This window comes from Pagrus pagrus (genome assembly GCF_965226575.1).
Source record: "Pagrus pagrus genome assembly, chromosome: 8".
Taxonomy (NCBI): domain Eukaryota; kingdom Metazoa; phylum Chordata; class Actinopteri; order Spariformes; family Sparidae; genus Pagrus; species Pagrus pagrus.
In genome coordinates this window covers 21138718-21153617 of record NC_140192.1, presented here as the reverse complement: position 1 = coordinate 21153617, position 14900 = coordinate 21138718, and the positions used below count along the sequence as shown (strand labels likewise).

The 14900-nt window shown below is 43.4% G+C and overlaps 1 protein-coding gene across 1 annotated transcript in view; it reads left to right on the top strand.

The window, feature by feature from the left end:
- Positions 1–167: 167 nt before the first annotated feature.
- Positions 168–14900, top strand: part of LOC311261929 (breakpoint cluster region protein) — a 35973-nt gene continuing 21240 nt past the window's right edge. The window contains exon 1 of the mRNA XM_084360943.1: positions 168–2727. Coding sequence (XP_084217069.1) covers positions 1386–2727 — 1342 coding nt within the window. The 5' untranslated portion in view covers positions 168–1385. The remainder of the gene's footprint in view (positions 2728–14900) is intronic.

Below are 14900 nucleotides of genomic sequence, written 5' to 3'. Positions count from 1 at the left end.
ATAAGGATGTTTGAACCATAAGCTTACGAAAGTCGAACAAAATCTATATAATTGTCCAGATACATGTATTTGTTTTCACATTCAAAAATCAAATAAAACATTTGTGATTGTTAAAAAATAAAAATCACACTGGACAATAATAGGAAATGCAGCAGGTCATTTGTGGGGAAAAAAGCAAACAGAAAAGGGATGAGTGACAAAATGGAGGAATGTTACAAGGCTCTCTTCGTTCTCCTGAAAGATACAGGTTGAGATTGTATATATCATTTTGTTTGTTTGTTTAGTTTTGTTTACTTATTTTTTTAAATTAATTTATTTTTTGTTGAATGTAACCTGAGGTACTTGAAGCCCTGAAGCTACTACACTATTACACAGTAAGTGGCGGCATTGCAAGAAGAAGAAGTAGTAGACGAAGAAGAAGAAGAAGAAGAAGTCGTCTGAACTTTTGAACCGTCAGATGGCGACATTTTCACACGGCACGGCTTCAGGTTGCAACTCAGTGAACTTTGTTAGGATTAAACTATGTAGAGTGCTCAGAAAATAACTGAAAAGACAAGAAAAGTGTGCTGTGTGAGAAAGAGACATAGTTAGAGCGAAGGCTGGACACAAGCTAGCTGGTATCGCTTATAAAATAATATGAATTAAGGATGAGTTTGAGCAACCAGCCAAAGGACGGTTGTTTTTAACGTCGGGACCTCGTTTTCCTTCTTCCACCTGAACTGAAACAGCTTAAAGACAACACCTTCCTGAAAAAAATGCGTTTTATGCCGTTAAAGTGTCAGTTTATCTCCACTATCAGAGCCTCATAGTGTTTTTTAAGCTTAATTTCCGCGGGAACATATGCTCTGCTAAATTTCCATTTTGTCGTAATCAGCTTTACCTGGGATCTCTGTTTTTGGATCAGAAACAGCATTTTTTTGATAAATCATTGTTGTGTTTTTAAATCTTTTTGGAGTGTAAGCCTAAATCACATCCACGTAGCCCCTCCTCTTTCTGCCGACACTGCTGACGGAGAGCCAAAACACCAGAGAGCAGCGAGGCAGTCTGACAGCAAACACAGAGGGAGACAGAGGATCTCCAGAGAAAACACGAGCACAAGAGCGAGAATCGGGATAAACTCACGTTTCTTGGACTATATGAAGAGATCGGACCAGGGATCTTGCCTAAGTAGGATTTGCTTCTTGTGTTTGTGAGTAAAGACTTCAGACTAGCAGGTTTTCTGACCCTGTAAAGTGGATCCTTCCTGTACTCTGAGGAACACTTTTCCTTTCTGTACTTCAGCACTATGGGAGCTTTCCGTTGTAAACACTTAGTTCCAGTTGATGCTTTAGACATGTATGTCTGTGTTGTTAGTTGATTGAGTAGTTTATGTCAGAGTAGTAACAATGGTTGAACCTGTGGGGTTTGTGGAGGCATGGAGAGCCCAGTTCCCAGAGTCTGACCCTCCTTCCATGGACCTGAACTCAATGGGGGATATTGAACAGGAGCTGGACAAATGCAAGACATCTATCAGGCACTTAGAGAAGGAAGTGAACAAGGAGCGCTTTCGGATGATCTACCTGCAGACTCTGCTTGCAAAAGAGAGGAAGTCTTATGATGGGCAGCGATGGGGATTCAAAAGGATGCCCCAGATGAGTGACGGAGACAGCCAGGACAGCCAGAGGTCCCACACAGATGAGACATCAGTTGAGGAGCAGCAGCTGAGAGGGCCTGGCAAGACAGCCAGATGTAAACCACATCCTGAGGGAGAGGTGGATGGCGCATCCCCGGCCAAACAGAAGGGTGGGGTGTCACCCGTCCGCCAGGAGTCAGAGATTCCTGACTTCCCACTGGGAACGGGCTCAGTGGCAGCTCTGAGATCCAACTTTGAGCGCATCAGGAGAGCCAACTCTCACACAGGTGGCGATGGCAGAGGGTTATCTGTGATGGGCGGCCAGGAGAAACCGTTCTATGTGAACGTGGAGTACCATCATGAGCGAGGGCTGGTCAAAGTGAACGACAGGGAGGTCTCAGACAAGATCAGCACCCTGGGCTGTCAGGCCATGCAGATGGAGCGCAAGAGGTCCCTACACTCCCTCCCAGGGAACCTGTCAGCTGCCACAGGGGACATCAACAAGGCTGTTCAGAGAGGCCCATCCACTGAGGGGAACTGCCGCTACAATGGGTCATATGATGACGCTGAGGCCAACCCACACTTCCTGAAAGACGGTATGATTCGTTCCACTGGGGGAAAGTCTGAGCAGCAGCCAGCAGAGTGCCAACCTTACACCAGTGTGTATGTTGGGGGGATGATGGCTGAAGGGGACACTCGAGTCATCAACATTAGGGACCACAGTATAGAGGAGGATGCGCACCTCACCTGGCCAAGACGCTCCTACTCTCCTGGCAACTTTGATGACGTAGGAGGAGGCTACACACCAGACTGCAGCTCCAACGAGAACTTAACATCCAGCGAGGAGGACTTCTCCTCAGGCCAGTCGAGCCATGTGTCTCCCAGCCCCACCACCTATCAGATGTACAGGGAGAAAAGCCGCTCACCCTCCCAGCACTCCTTTGACAGCAGCAGTCCACCCACACCTCTGTCTCAGAAACGTCTGAAGCAGCAGGTGATGGTGTCTGATGCCTCCATCATTGGGGTCCGTAAAACGGGCCAGATCTGGCCCAGTGATGGGGACTCCACCACATCCAGCAGGACCTCTCATGACAACAGTCTTCAAGGAGATCTGGGTAGGTCCCCAATACACAATGCACAACACAGATGATCCTTGAACGTTTCTTTTTCAGGATTAGAAACAGAAAATTATTCTAATGCGTCTAGACGATAAAGCATTAAAAAGCACATTAACGGCCCTCTCTAATAACTGTCTGAAAGATGTCTGCTCCCTGGCTGGACTTCATCCAGAGTAAATCACCGATGAGTAAAATGCACTTGCAATCTTTTTAATGAAGTCCTCATACACTAAATCCATCTTAAAATGTTGTCTGGAGCCAGGATTATGATGCACTTTATTTTTTTAACACATTTCTTGTTGTGTTTTTTGTCAGTTTCACGGGCTTCAGCTGGTGGAGCTGAGCTGTTATGATTGAAGTGGCCTACAAAAAAAGAGGCCAGGTCTGATAGAATTCATCTTCTCGTCTCGTTAATGAGAATTTTCTTTTATCTCCTCGCAGCCTTTATTCATATTGAGTGTGTCAGGAATGTTGACCTATTCCAGTTAACGTAATTAACTTCTTAACAAAGAGGACTAAACAGGTTTTCACCAGGTTGGAACCTGTAAAAAGTCATGGAGCCATGAAGTCCATGGTGGACTCTACATACACTGATTCTTAACAGTAACCCAGTGGTATTGCAGCTCTTTCAGGACTGTTTTCTTTACCCTTTGTAAGCAGGCCTGCCCTCTCTTTTTCACCCCCTTCTGCTCTTTGCCCGCTGAGTGCTGCAGCACTCTCACAGAGATGCTCTGACTGAGACAGCGGCTGCCCCCAGGCTTCCCAGTCGCTTGCTCAGCCCTGTCCACCCGGAGTGTTTTCGTGTCACCACACATCAGTGTTGTTGTCCTTGGTGCAGAGTAATTAACTTAAAGGGGTTTGTCTAGCGTGATAAATTTAGGGAGGCTCTTTGTTACGGGATGCGGGTAGGAAAAAGCCCTGACAACTCACTCAAAAAAAGAGGATCGAGGGCCTTAAAGTGTGTCATGTGGCTTCCAATCAAAGCGCCTGCCATCAGTGTTTCCTGTTGTTATGCGTGAACACAATAGGAGAATCACTCATTGAGCAAGAGTATTGACATGTTAACAATATAACAATGTTAAGTGGGATAAGGAGAGTGGTCTGGGCAATTTAGTAATGCCAAGGACAGAAGGAGAGGTGGGAGGGAGTGTTCCTCTGTGAGAACGTTTGTCAAACGTGAATGACACACGAGGACACACATTGTTGCTGGTGGAGGCCAAAGAGGGATTGGGATACAGAGCAAGTATTAGGATTGGAGCCGGAAAATTGTCTGCCTCTACCCCCTCAAAAAAAGTGTTATCCAGCATGGGTCAGATTAAGCAGATGAGCAGAATAGTGTGTTGTTATATAAGGTGATCTAGTCCAAAGCTCTTTGACACAAAGCATGTGACGAACAAGCAGATAGTCTGTGATATAATCAGCATGAAGTGTAAGCTAGCACGCTGCTCGGATGACTGAAATGTCCAAATCCATTTGACCAGGGTCATTCCACTGTGCCATTTGTTGCGCAGCAATGTTAGCATACTGTAAGGATGTGTTTTTCTCACTCTCATGGCTCCTTGTATTTAAGGTTAGGGTCTCACATTCATGATGGAGAGTACATTGCTTGAAAAACACGAGAGAGAAAACCTGTTTTCATTTGAATATAAAACTGCAGTCCAATGATTTTAGTGTTACACTTTCATAAAGTTGGGCGACTTGCAAGAGACAGATTAAAAAAAGAATGGTCAAAATTTATACTGCAGAGGCCAAAATATCCTGATTTAGTCCCAAAAACTAGAGAGCCTACATTTCCCACAATGCCACCCATACCAATCCTTCTCATCTGGTGAAGGCTTACATCTCTCAAGCTCCATGCCCCCGGTTTGTAACCCAAGCTGAAGATTTGATAAACGTGTAGTCTCCGAGCCCAAGCCGATTACCCTGATGACATCACTATGACATCATCAGGGAGGATTTTTTTCTCACACTTGACAAAGCTCCTCAAGAGAAGACATTATACATCTTGCATAGAAAACGTTAACTTAAGGTCCACTTACTAGGTTATTCCAATGCTTTCAACTCCATCTGAAGAAAAGTCTCAGTTGTTGGGGTTTAAATCTAAAAGGAGGATTATGAATGTGTTTTTATTATTATTTTGATGCCCTAATGAAGACTCTTTGAGACGAAACATGTAGGCGCATCCATTAAGTAAAAAAAAGGATGTGCCTTGGATTCTCGGCCACACTACCTAAATATAACATGGACTTTTTTTGCAAGTAAGCTGGACAGTCACTATTATTTCCAATTTTTTACATCTGCAGCACATAGAGAGCTGAAGTCACACCCTTTCCGGTTTGCCCCATGGGACCTTATTTCTAAAAAATATTGTTTTTATTCAAAAGATTAATTTGTTAAGTCAATAAAGTCGCAGTTTGTTGTAATTTAAGTCAAATATGATCTAGTTTCGGGGTTTAACTGCTCAGTGAACTACATCGTCTTGCTCAATATACGTCAGTAACACCAACATGGATAGCAACTCGGCACAGAAAAGATACTAAAAAAGGTGAAAATCACAATAAGTCTGTCATATTGACTACTGCGGTAGTTCGTCACTTTTGTGAGCTGCTAATATACAGGAGCAGCTCTACAATGTTTAAGTTACAGGTTTTGGTGAGCGTTCAATGAGACGACGTCACTAGTCTTTATAATGACGTATTTTCACAGTCTGATATTTCATCAGTTTTATGACAAACTGAGACTTTCCTGACTTGGAAAATTATCCTTTAAATTGACAAACATCATACGTGTAGATCATGGCACACTCTCTTCATTCGCTACCATACATATTTTTTTCACTCTCATCTCATGAGCTGCTTTCACAGGCCAAGTAGTTCATCCCATGACCAGCAAACTGACCTTTCAAGTGTGAAATCAGTGGAGTTCCCCTTTTAATGTACAGTGTCCTGACACCTTCTGTTTAAAGTGACCATGCTGCCGGGCACTGAGGTGCAGCTTTTGTCCAGAGGAGACTTGTTGCTGACATAATGGCACAGCTGTCTCATGTGGGCCTTGCTTTGTGGATTAGCAGGAGTCTGGATTTATTTTCTGATGTTGTAATAACATTACTGTGCACGTTGCAGGATTAGGCGTCGGGCAGGGAGCCGGTTGGAGGCAAGTTTTTGCAATAAACTGCTCTTTGTTGTGGTTAGTGACTTTGAGGGAGCAGTTGGAAAGTTTTTTTTTTGTTGTTGTATTTATCATAAAGCGCTGCAGCGTTCACTCAGATCTATTAAATTGGCCTAGTAAAGCTAACTTAATCTCAGTGTTGTAAAGACGCTTTGTGCCTCAGTTAGCTAAACATTGTGTGGCTGTTCAGCTGCTTCAAAAACTGTACAGTATAAGACACATGTCAGTTGTTATACCTAAATTAGGCTTTCTGCGCTGTTAGATTCGGTGTGTATGTTTCAGTTCTGTCATGGAATATGTGAACGCTGCAGCAGACAGAGAATTGACGTGGTCCCGGCTGCTGTTGGGTGAGTGTTTTAGTGTCTGGCATGGTGGCAGTCTGTCTCTGCCTGGGAAAAATGACTGATTGACCGTTAGAAACACCTACTAACTGAAAACTTGTCCTGTCGCTGCCCAGCTGCGTCGGCGTGTGAAATCTCAGTGAAATGGCCAGTCTAAAATCAACACATCTCAAGGGACTTTTTTTCTATGAATAGAAGAATAAGTGTTGTCTCCTGGTTTCTGGTTATCTAGGCCATTTGTCAAGCCTAGCTGTGAAGAGCTGCTGATTAGCTGTGGGCCTTTAAGGAGGCCAACTCTCTGATGGGTCTATTTTGCCATAATTAATTATCATCACGACACTGACATTCCTGTGGCCGCAGCTTTGTGCTGTGGTTGAGGAAGGGTCTGACTGTGTTGACTGTCTCATGGTTAATGTATTACAGTGAGAGGGTATAGAAGAAGAAGCCAGCCGAAAGCGAAATAATAAATCTCACATTAGTTGAATCATAACCCCTCTGCAAAACTCAGGAGGTTGTCCTCTAGGATGCATCCAGACTCAGTCAGCCTGATATGGTTTGTGAAGGTAGACAGGTCTTGTCTGGGATGGCTTTGACATTAATAGGAAGTGTCTGTCTGAATGGTGATGATGAAGTCTGTCTGAATGTCTTGGTCTCAGTACAGAGGTTGGTACTACTTGCTGCCTCAGCAGGAGTCACACCGGTGCAGGTCCTCACTCCCGCTTGATTGCAGACTCATGAATATTTGAGGTCCCTCAAGGAAGCCCAGACAGACCTATCATTGTACCTGGATATCAACATCTGAGGTTTAGCGGTCAAGGAAGCTAAAGAATTCAGCCTCACCCTTTCCTCGAGTTAATGTAGGCCTACAGGAGGAAGTGCTGGCAGCCCTCAATGGCAGCCAAGTTTGCCTCTGTGTGTGTGTGTGTGTGTGTGTGTGTGTGTGTGTGTGTAAGTAAGACACCTGTTCTTCTGTGCAGTGTACTTGGTAAAGTGGTCAAAAGCTGGCAGGCCATCAGTACGCCAGGCCAGGCATCGCCAGCTGCTCCCCAGTTAAAGTCATGAATAGCCTTTTTGTTCCTCCCTATCAGAAAACAGAACAAAAACACTTGTTAAGAAAGTATGTGAGACTGGTCACACTAGATTGTCCTACTGGCTCCTCAACACACTAACATACACATTTCCATAGATAAACTTTAATAGAAAGAAAATCTTTGGCATGTTTATGAGCCTGCGGGCCTCCCTCGGCTCAGTGATCCTCCCTCGTGCTCGGCCTCAGCCCTCCGGTCCTGCAGGCTCAGCTCCCCTCCGTGGTCCCACTCAAAGGGCCCTCTGTGCTGCTGGCTGGCAGACCAAGTGTTTATGGAATGTCTCAGCTGCTTGTGGGGTGTGGGGGGAAACGGCTAATGAAATGTTAAGTGTTGTATGAGTTCACCTCTCTCACTACAGCCTGACCCGTGGAGCTTGTTGTGTCACTGGCCAGAGTTTGTTTTAGACAAAATGTCCTCTCGCAAAGTGCACCTGGGAAGTGCGGGTGAGTGAAGACAGTAAAAGCTTTAACAACAGGTGAATCTGAACACTAAATGCCTAAGTTTGTGTGCATTCAGGCATTTAAAGGGACAAAGATTTGTTACTGCACTTCCATAAAGTAAGGGAACTTGAGCGAGACAGATTAAATAAAGGAATTAAAATAGTGAAGCAGGTGAGACCGAGATAGGTAGATTGTGAGGAACAAGCCCTACATTTCCCATAATGCACTTCAGGATTGTTCTGAATTAGACACTCTGTCTCCCTGGTAAACTTCACGTCCACAATTCGTCATGCATGCTGTCTTGTATAAACTTGTCGTCTCCAAGCCCAGGTTGATTACCCAGATGACATCACTGCGACATCGTCAGGGTTTTCTTTCTCAGACGAAGCTCCTCCAGAGCCACAACAGACATCATGCAGCTTTGCAACTACTTTACTACAACTCCATGCCCCCCCACTTTGTAAAATAGAGAGCCGAAGTCACGCCCCTTCTGTTTTTTTGCCATGGGACCTTATTTCAAGAAAACTTTGTATGGTAGTGAATGAAGAGAGACAAATAATTAATGATTTGATCCCGCTTGAATTTGTGTCATGAATCACACGATGTTTGTCAATTAAAAAGATAATTTTCCAAGTCAATAAAGTAAAATATCATCTACATCTATCATCAACGTCACTAATGTGACTGTTGGCTGTGTAGTCATTATAATTATGTATTTTCACACTCTATTTAATTAGTTTTATGACAAACTGCAACTTTCTTGACTTGGAAAATTATCTTTTAAATTCATCATGTCCAAGCCCAGGTAACCCCAATAACATCATCAGGGTTTTTTCTCCCAAAGCCGTAGAAGACATTATACAACTCTTTTTAAAGCTGTTATTTAGTTTTGTTATTTAGCGAAATGAAGCCAAAGGTTTCTAAATCTAGTGTTGTAAAACATCAAGAGTGTGCTGTAAAACCTGTGTTGCCAGGCAGATTATGACTGAGCCAATCATATTAAGGCACATCAGGTGAGGTCTGTTCACTAATATTTAATTCTATTCAGACATGCAAATTAATATTTGATCACACCTGGAGGTCACTGGGATTTTTCATGTGGCTCATTTGAATTTCTTAGCCTTGTCAGCAGGTATGTTTGTGTTCACTGTAAAACACAAACACAAGGCTGTGAGGCTAAAGACTGGCCAGGCTCCAGTTTAAAATATTTCCATTTTACGACAAGTGAGATCAGATTAATTCTCCATTAACATAACCAAATAGTACTAAGTAGCGACTGTAATAATAAAGCTAATCTGTGTGTAGTCAATGCTTGCATGTGCACTGTTGTCTATGTTTATTTTCACAGACTGGAACAATTATTGGGCTTTGATTCTCTTTCTTATGCAGCACATTACAAGCAGTAGTCTGACCACACTGAGCTATTTCAACACACGCTGATTAGTAGGTGTGCTGGGCTGGGCGGCCCAGTTGTGACCTACGCTGCTCAATGACTGGCACTAATTTTAGGCTGCCCTACAACACATCAGAGGCGAGTGCTGGTGGGCCTCACTGCCTCCATCAGTCTTGTGGTTTAAAGGGCCTCCCAATCTAGCAGACACTGCAGATGGCCCAGGATGTGATGATGACGTTTTTTGCCAAAAAACACAGCCGATGTCTACATTCGCAATTACAGATGCCCTAGAGTGGCCCTGTATAAGGGTATAGGGGCACTCTGCCAATTTTACACGTCCAAGTCAATTCACCGCTCACAGGGAGTACTACACAGCCTGTGATAACATTTGTTTAATGACTTGTGCGAGTAATCCTGGATGGTGTGGCTCCAGGGTTGCTAATGTCAGTGTGTTGGCTGGTCAGATTGTCCAGACACTTGACTGCACGTAAAGATGGATGGCATGTCTCCATTCCTCCCACTGTACAAAAAAGAAGCCAAAATATCTTGGATACTGTACTGCACTGCCATCTTGCGCTGGTGACATCATTTGGAGCCAGGGTTTGCTTAGTAGAGATCGGATGGTGAAGCCGCAGCGTAAAGGCCCCATCAATGCACCCACCCGAGTCATTTGCGAGCGGGGCTCAGCTGTCAATCATGACATAAGACAGGAGGTCCACAGCAAAAAACAACTAATTAACAGCAAACCTATCAGAAAAATGAACAATAGGGTTAGGGAACATACATCAGATATTGTGATAAGAACAACTAAAAAAAAAAAAGTGATTGGCTTCACTTTTTGGGAGCTGTCATGTCGTCCATCTTTATATACAGGATGAATCTCTCTGACTTTGGCGATTATCTCACTTTCATGCAGCACCATCATCATCATGTCAACATCATGACCTGCCAAACTAATGACATTCCCATCATCCTCAGCTGCACTTCATGTTTATTGTTAATGCTAACATGCTAAATAAGATGGTGGACATGCTAAAAATACTTCCTAAACATCAGCCTGCTAGCATTGTCATTATGAGTATGTTAGCATGCTGATGGTAGCATTTAACCAACGGCACTGAAGTGCTATTATGGCTCAGTCTTCTTTGCCCATAGAGCTTGCGCACTAGAGACTTCTACCGACCAAGCTTGTTTCCGGTTTAGCGCCCAGCTAACTTGAATGGTGATAAAATGGTGTGGTTCTTCGTGACAGTGAAATTCTGACAGTGAAATGAGTTGTGGGGGTTATGACGCTCAAAAAATGTCTCCAAAGTTTTATAGAGGCTTCTTTCACAATATAAGTTAATGGGAAAGGGTATTTTTGGCCCACAGTGCGTCACGTGATGATGTAATTACACGGTTTGGCCACTACGCAAACTTGCTTCAAAGCCTGGCGTACTTCCTGGGGCCTTTGGAGGGACTGACAAAATATGCTACTTGCCATGAGGTAAGGAAAATTACAAAGGCCACAGTCCAGGTCACCACATCCAGTGTCTGAAAGCCGTCACCTTTTTTCAACCTGTTCCTCTCTATTTGCACTCCCTGCCACCGCTGTTTCCCCAGTGACCGCACAGTCCGGAGGAGAATCCATTTGCTGGAGCCATAAAGTGGTGCTAAGCTTTTAACAACATCACACACTGACATCTTCTGCTGCTTTTTTTTTCCAAAGGTGCGACTTTTCTCTGCAGATCTATACAACCATTAGAGAGGGGACAGAAAGGCTGTCCTTCATTGTACCTTTTTTTGCTCTGTGGTACATTATTGATACTTAAATCTCATTTCCAGCTTGTTTCTGAGCTGGATCGTTTGGGAGCTTGTGATCTGAATTCCATCAGCTGACTGATCTTTGTGTGGACGGTCAATATGATCACAATGGGGAGCAGTAAGTGGACTCTGATTCCCTCTCTTTGGCAGATTACAAGCAGGAGTCTGTCCCCCTTGAGCTATTTAAACACACTGATCGGTGATCAGTCAATGTGCTGAGCTGGGCAGCACTGTGCCTTTTCCCACTGGTGAAATGGGGAATTATGGATGCTACTATTCTAGTTCCAGCTCTTACTGGGATGAATCAATAGACCTCTTTGCTCTGATTCACATTTTTGGGAACTGCTGTCTGAGCTCTTACCATCAATTGAATGGAACTGATATTTTATCCATTGTACTTTTCACTGACAAGTTAAACGGAGGGCTGAGTTGGATCCAAAGCCTGTTTTGTCTGATTGTAACTCCACACTTTTTTGTTGTTTCCAGAACCAAGCTCATCCCTCACCGTATTTAAATGTCCTGCTGCGAAGTGAAACTGCAGTGCTTTCATGTCCATGCCACGTGATGAAGGCAGTGTTATTTGGAAACCAAACAGTGTTACCATAAAAACAGAAAAATATTCTTAACTGTATCCCAAGGGAAAGTGCCTTCTTCTGCTCTTGTTTAGAGAAATAAAACCACATGATTATTTCTGTGATAGTGAATCTCTGATGCTGTGCCACTGTCTCAGCTGCACATCTGTCACTCCCTCCCTCGTAGTTCATCTCTATGGATTAGGATTAGGGCTTTGAATGTGTCTTTGCTTTGTCATCAATAGGACGTCCAACATGTGCCCTGTAATATACTACTGTGACTGTCTTCTGAGCATAGCTCTTGTTTGCATGCTGGAGGAAGGAAAAGTGTTTCATGATGACTGATTATTCTCCAGAAGGGAACTGGAGAGCTCGGAGCCAGTTGTTTGGCTGAGTCCTTATATATCCTTGAGTTCTATTTTTAGTCGCGGTGTTCGGTGTGGTCGTGTGGGAAAGTAAAGGCACTGTTTTTTGTGTATTTAAAGGTGATTTCAACAGAAGTTATGCTTTTCTGAAGCTTTGCATTAATCTGACATCTAACAGACAGTGGCTCATGGGAATGCAGTCAAATGCAATTCTTGAAAAACACAGAATTAAAGAGTTCGGAGGCAGTCCAAAACAAAATCAGCTTCTCTCTGATCCACGGCTCCACACAGCTCACAAACGCAGCTGTTGGGCTCAGCGATCTTATGTAATGTCATTAGAATGTATTTATTACAGCTCTATTGCACAGTTGAGCTGCAGCAAGCTGGGCATGGGACAGGGAGGACGTGCTGTAGAGCTGCCAGGACTGCTTTGCCATCCTCCATCCTACTGTGTGATATTTTGTAATACAGATTCAGTTACTGCAGACTGGAAACAAGAAAATAACATTCCTTCTTCGCTGTCATTTCAAGGTGCGGCTTCGAGGATTAAAGGATAAATTCGCCCAAAAATGAAAATCCAGTCATTGTCTTCTCAGGCTCATGCTGATGGACAGTCGGGTGAAGTTTGGTAGTCCACACAACATTTCTGGAGCTTCACAGCAAAACAGTGTTGCAACAATCTCCTTAACTAAAGAAGATGGAGACTTATTTTAAAAAGTTAAACAACTGAATAAACATAAAATGGCTCAACTGATGTCAAGTTTGAAGTCCAAACTACATTCTCCAAAACTACAAGGTGCCCCTTTAAATAAATAAATGATAATATTAGAAACATAACAGAGTTCGGTTGATGGTCAGTCAGAATCTTTGATGTGGGTGAAGTTCTGCTGAGGACAATTTCACTTGTTACCTCAGTAATTTCTGTAATGTTGGCTCTGTTAGTTGTAGGGCTGCGTGGTTGTGCTTAAAATAATCTTACGGTATTTTTAGGCTGTATTACAATACACAATATATGTCGGTATTAGCCCTGGAAAAGCCATTTGGTCGACCCCTAATATTAATATTGTGATAAATAATCAGAGGGTAAAGACAGAAGTATTAGAACAAGTAGAACAGTCTGGTAAGTTAAAAACAATGACATCACTATACTGTAATGCAGCGTTAAAACCAGGAAAAGACAACACTGTCATATCGTGATATAAAGATCTCAGGTGGTATATATAGAGCAGACGGCTCTATTGGCAGTAATGGAATGTAATTTCATAATAATGTTTTGATTAGTGCATTATAACCTGAAACTGAGAATCATTGTACTTTTGTTACCTTACCCTTTTATATCTACAGAGGGAGCATGTCCTCATCAGTGGAGTCCCCCATGTTGCACCCCCATGTTTCTACAGAAGCCTAGACCTAGGCCTTGCCACATTTCCAGAACAGGAGATGTGTTTATGTCAAAAATGAATATGGGCTGATCTTTTAAACTCTGAAATATCAATAATAGTATTAGCCTTAAAAGACTGTGTAAGTCTGTGCTACAAAGACCCTACTGTGTGTAACTGCACATGAGGTTTGGCGGTTTGTTTGAGGTTTAAGAGAACAGTCTGTGCTTCGCTTTATTTGTTCAGTCCCTTTTTAAACTGTTTCACAATCAAGTCAAACAAAGCATGGTGAAAACAGGTTGCACAGAAGCAAGCGTGGTGGAGAAAAATCAAGAAGAACTGGGTCATAAGTAAAATAGACTTGTTTTTGAGTTACAATAGTTTGTTGGAAATTGTAAAAATCTGTTTCCATACATGTGCGAATGTATGCCGGCTCTGCAAAGTCTTTAATTGCAAAAGGCATCTCGGCGTTAACTGGAAGGTAAATATGATAGCCGTGACCATAGGTCAGTGTGTGTTGGAAGTGCGAGCTGTTTGTGAAAAGATGACCTTGTGCCTGTTTCCGCTCTGAAGCAGATGAATTGCTGAATTTTCCGGACAGGCCTGCCTGGACACTTCCTCAGTCGCAATCCTTGTGAAAGCTACAAAAACGGTGCTCACTGAGGATCTATTGTGATGTCCACTTTCTCACATTTTTACCACAACCCAAATGAGGCCAGTGTATTTAGAACTGCTCCTGTTAAAGACACAAACGGCTCAGTATTTATGACCTCAGAACACTTTTAAATCCTCCTCTTTACTTTTTCGTGTTTTTCCAAGCTCGGAATGTTTCTTTTTCCCCCTGGATGGAGATAGTTTGTGGCTCTGAGGCTGCTACCCGAGAGAGGATGTGTTATTCATCCAGTGCCGGGGCTGATGTATAATCTCACTGGAACACAGAGTGGCCTTTCACATGGACTTCCCCTGTGCTCTGAGGCTGTTTGGCCTGCAGTCGTCTCTTCCTCGACCAGTCAATACAGCTCTCTGCCTCTGTGTGTTTGTTTGACTCCTTTGTCACGGCCTCTGTGGATGTCATCCTGTCAGTCGGCCTGTCCTCCAGACCTCTCCTGGGTGACTCGGCTTTATCCTCCCACAGTATCCGGAATCCTCTCTTTCCTGTTTTCAAGCCGTGCTGAACCAGTTTTGTAGCCTCTTGTTAACATACCTCACCCCACATTACTAGACACGTCTGCCTTATATTTTATCACTGCTGTTCGAGGTCGTCATTCTGCATCTGTCAGTCGTCATATCGTTGACGACGATAATGATGATAATGATGATGATGAGTGCTGGTGAGTCAGGGGTGACTGGCAGTAATTACAGGATACAGAGCTTGTTGATCCTCATCTTCAGGGTGTCCTAAAAAGTCTGAAATCACAGGGGTGGCGAGCACAACATATACTTCTGACTTGTTACACTTGTTCCTGGCAGAAACCGAGCATGGTGTAAAGCCTGTGGGTTTCCAGAATGAATATTTTTTTTCTGTTCTGCTTTGTGATTTTTGAGGCCTCTTTGATTAGTGGACTCACCAAGTAAATATTATTCCAAGTTACAGCAACGCCTGTCATATTCTCTCTGATCT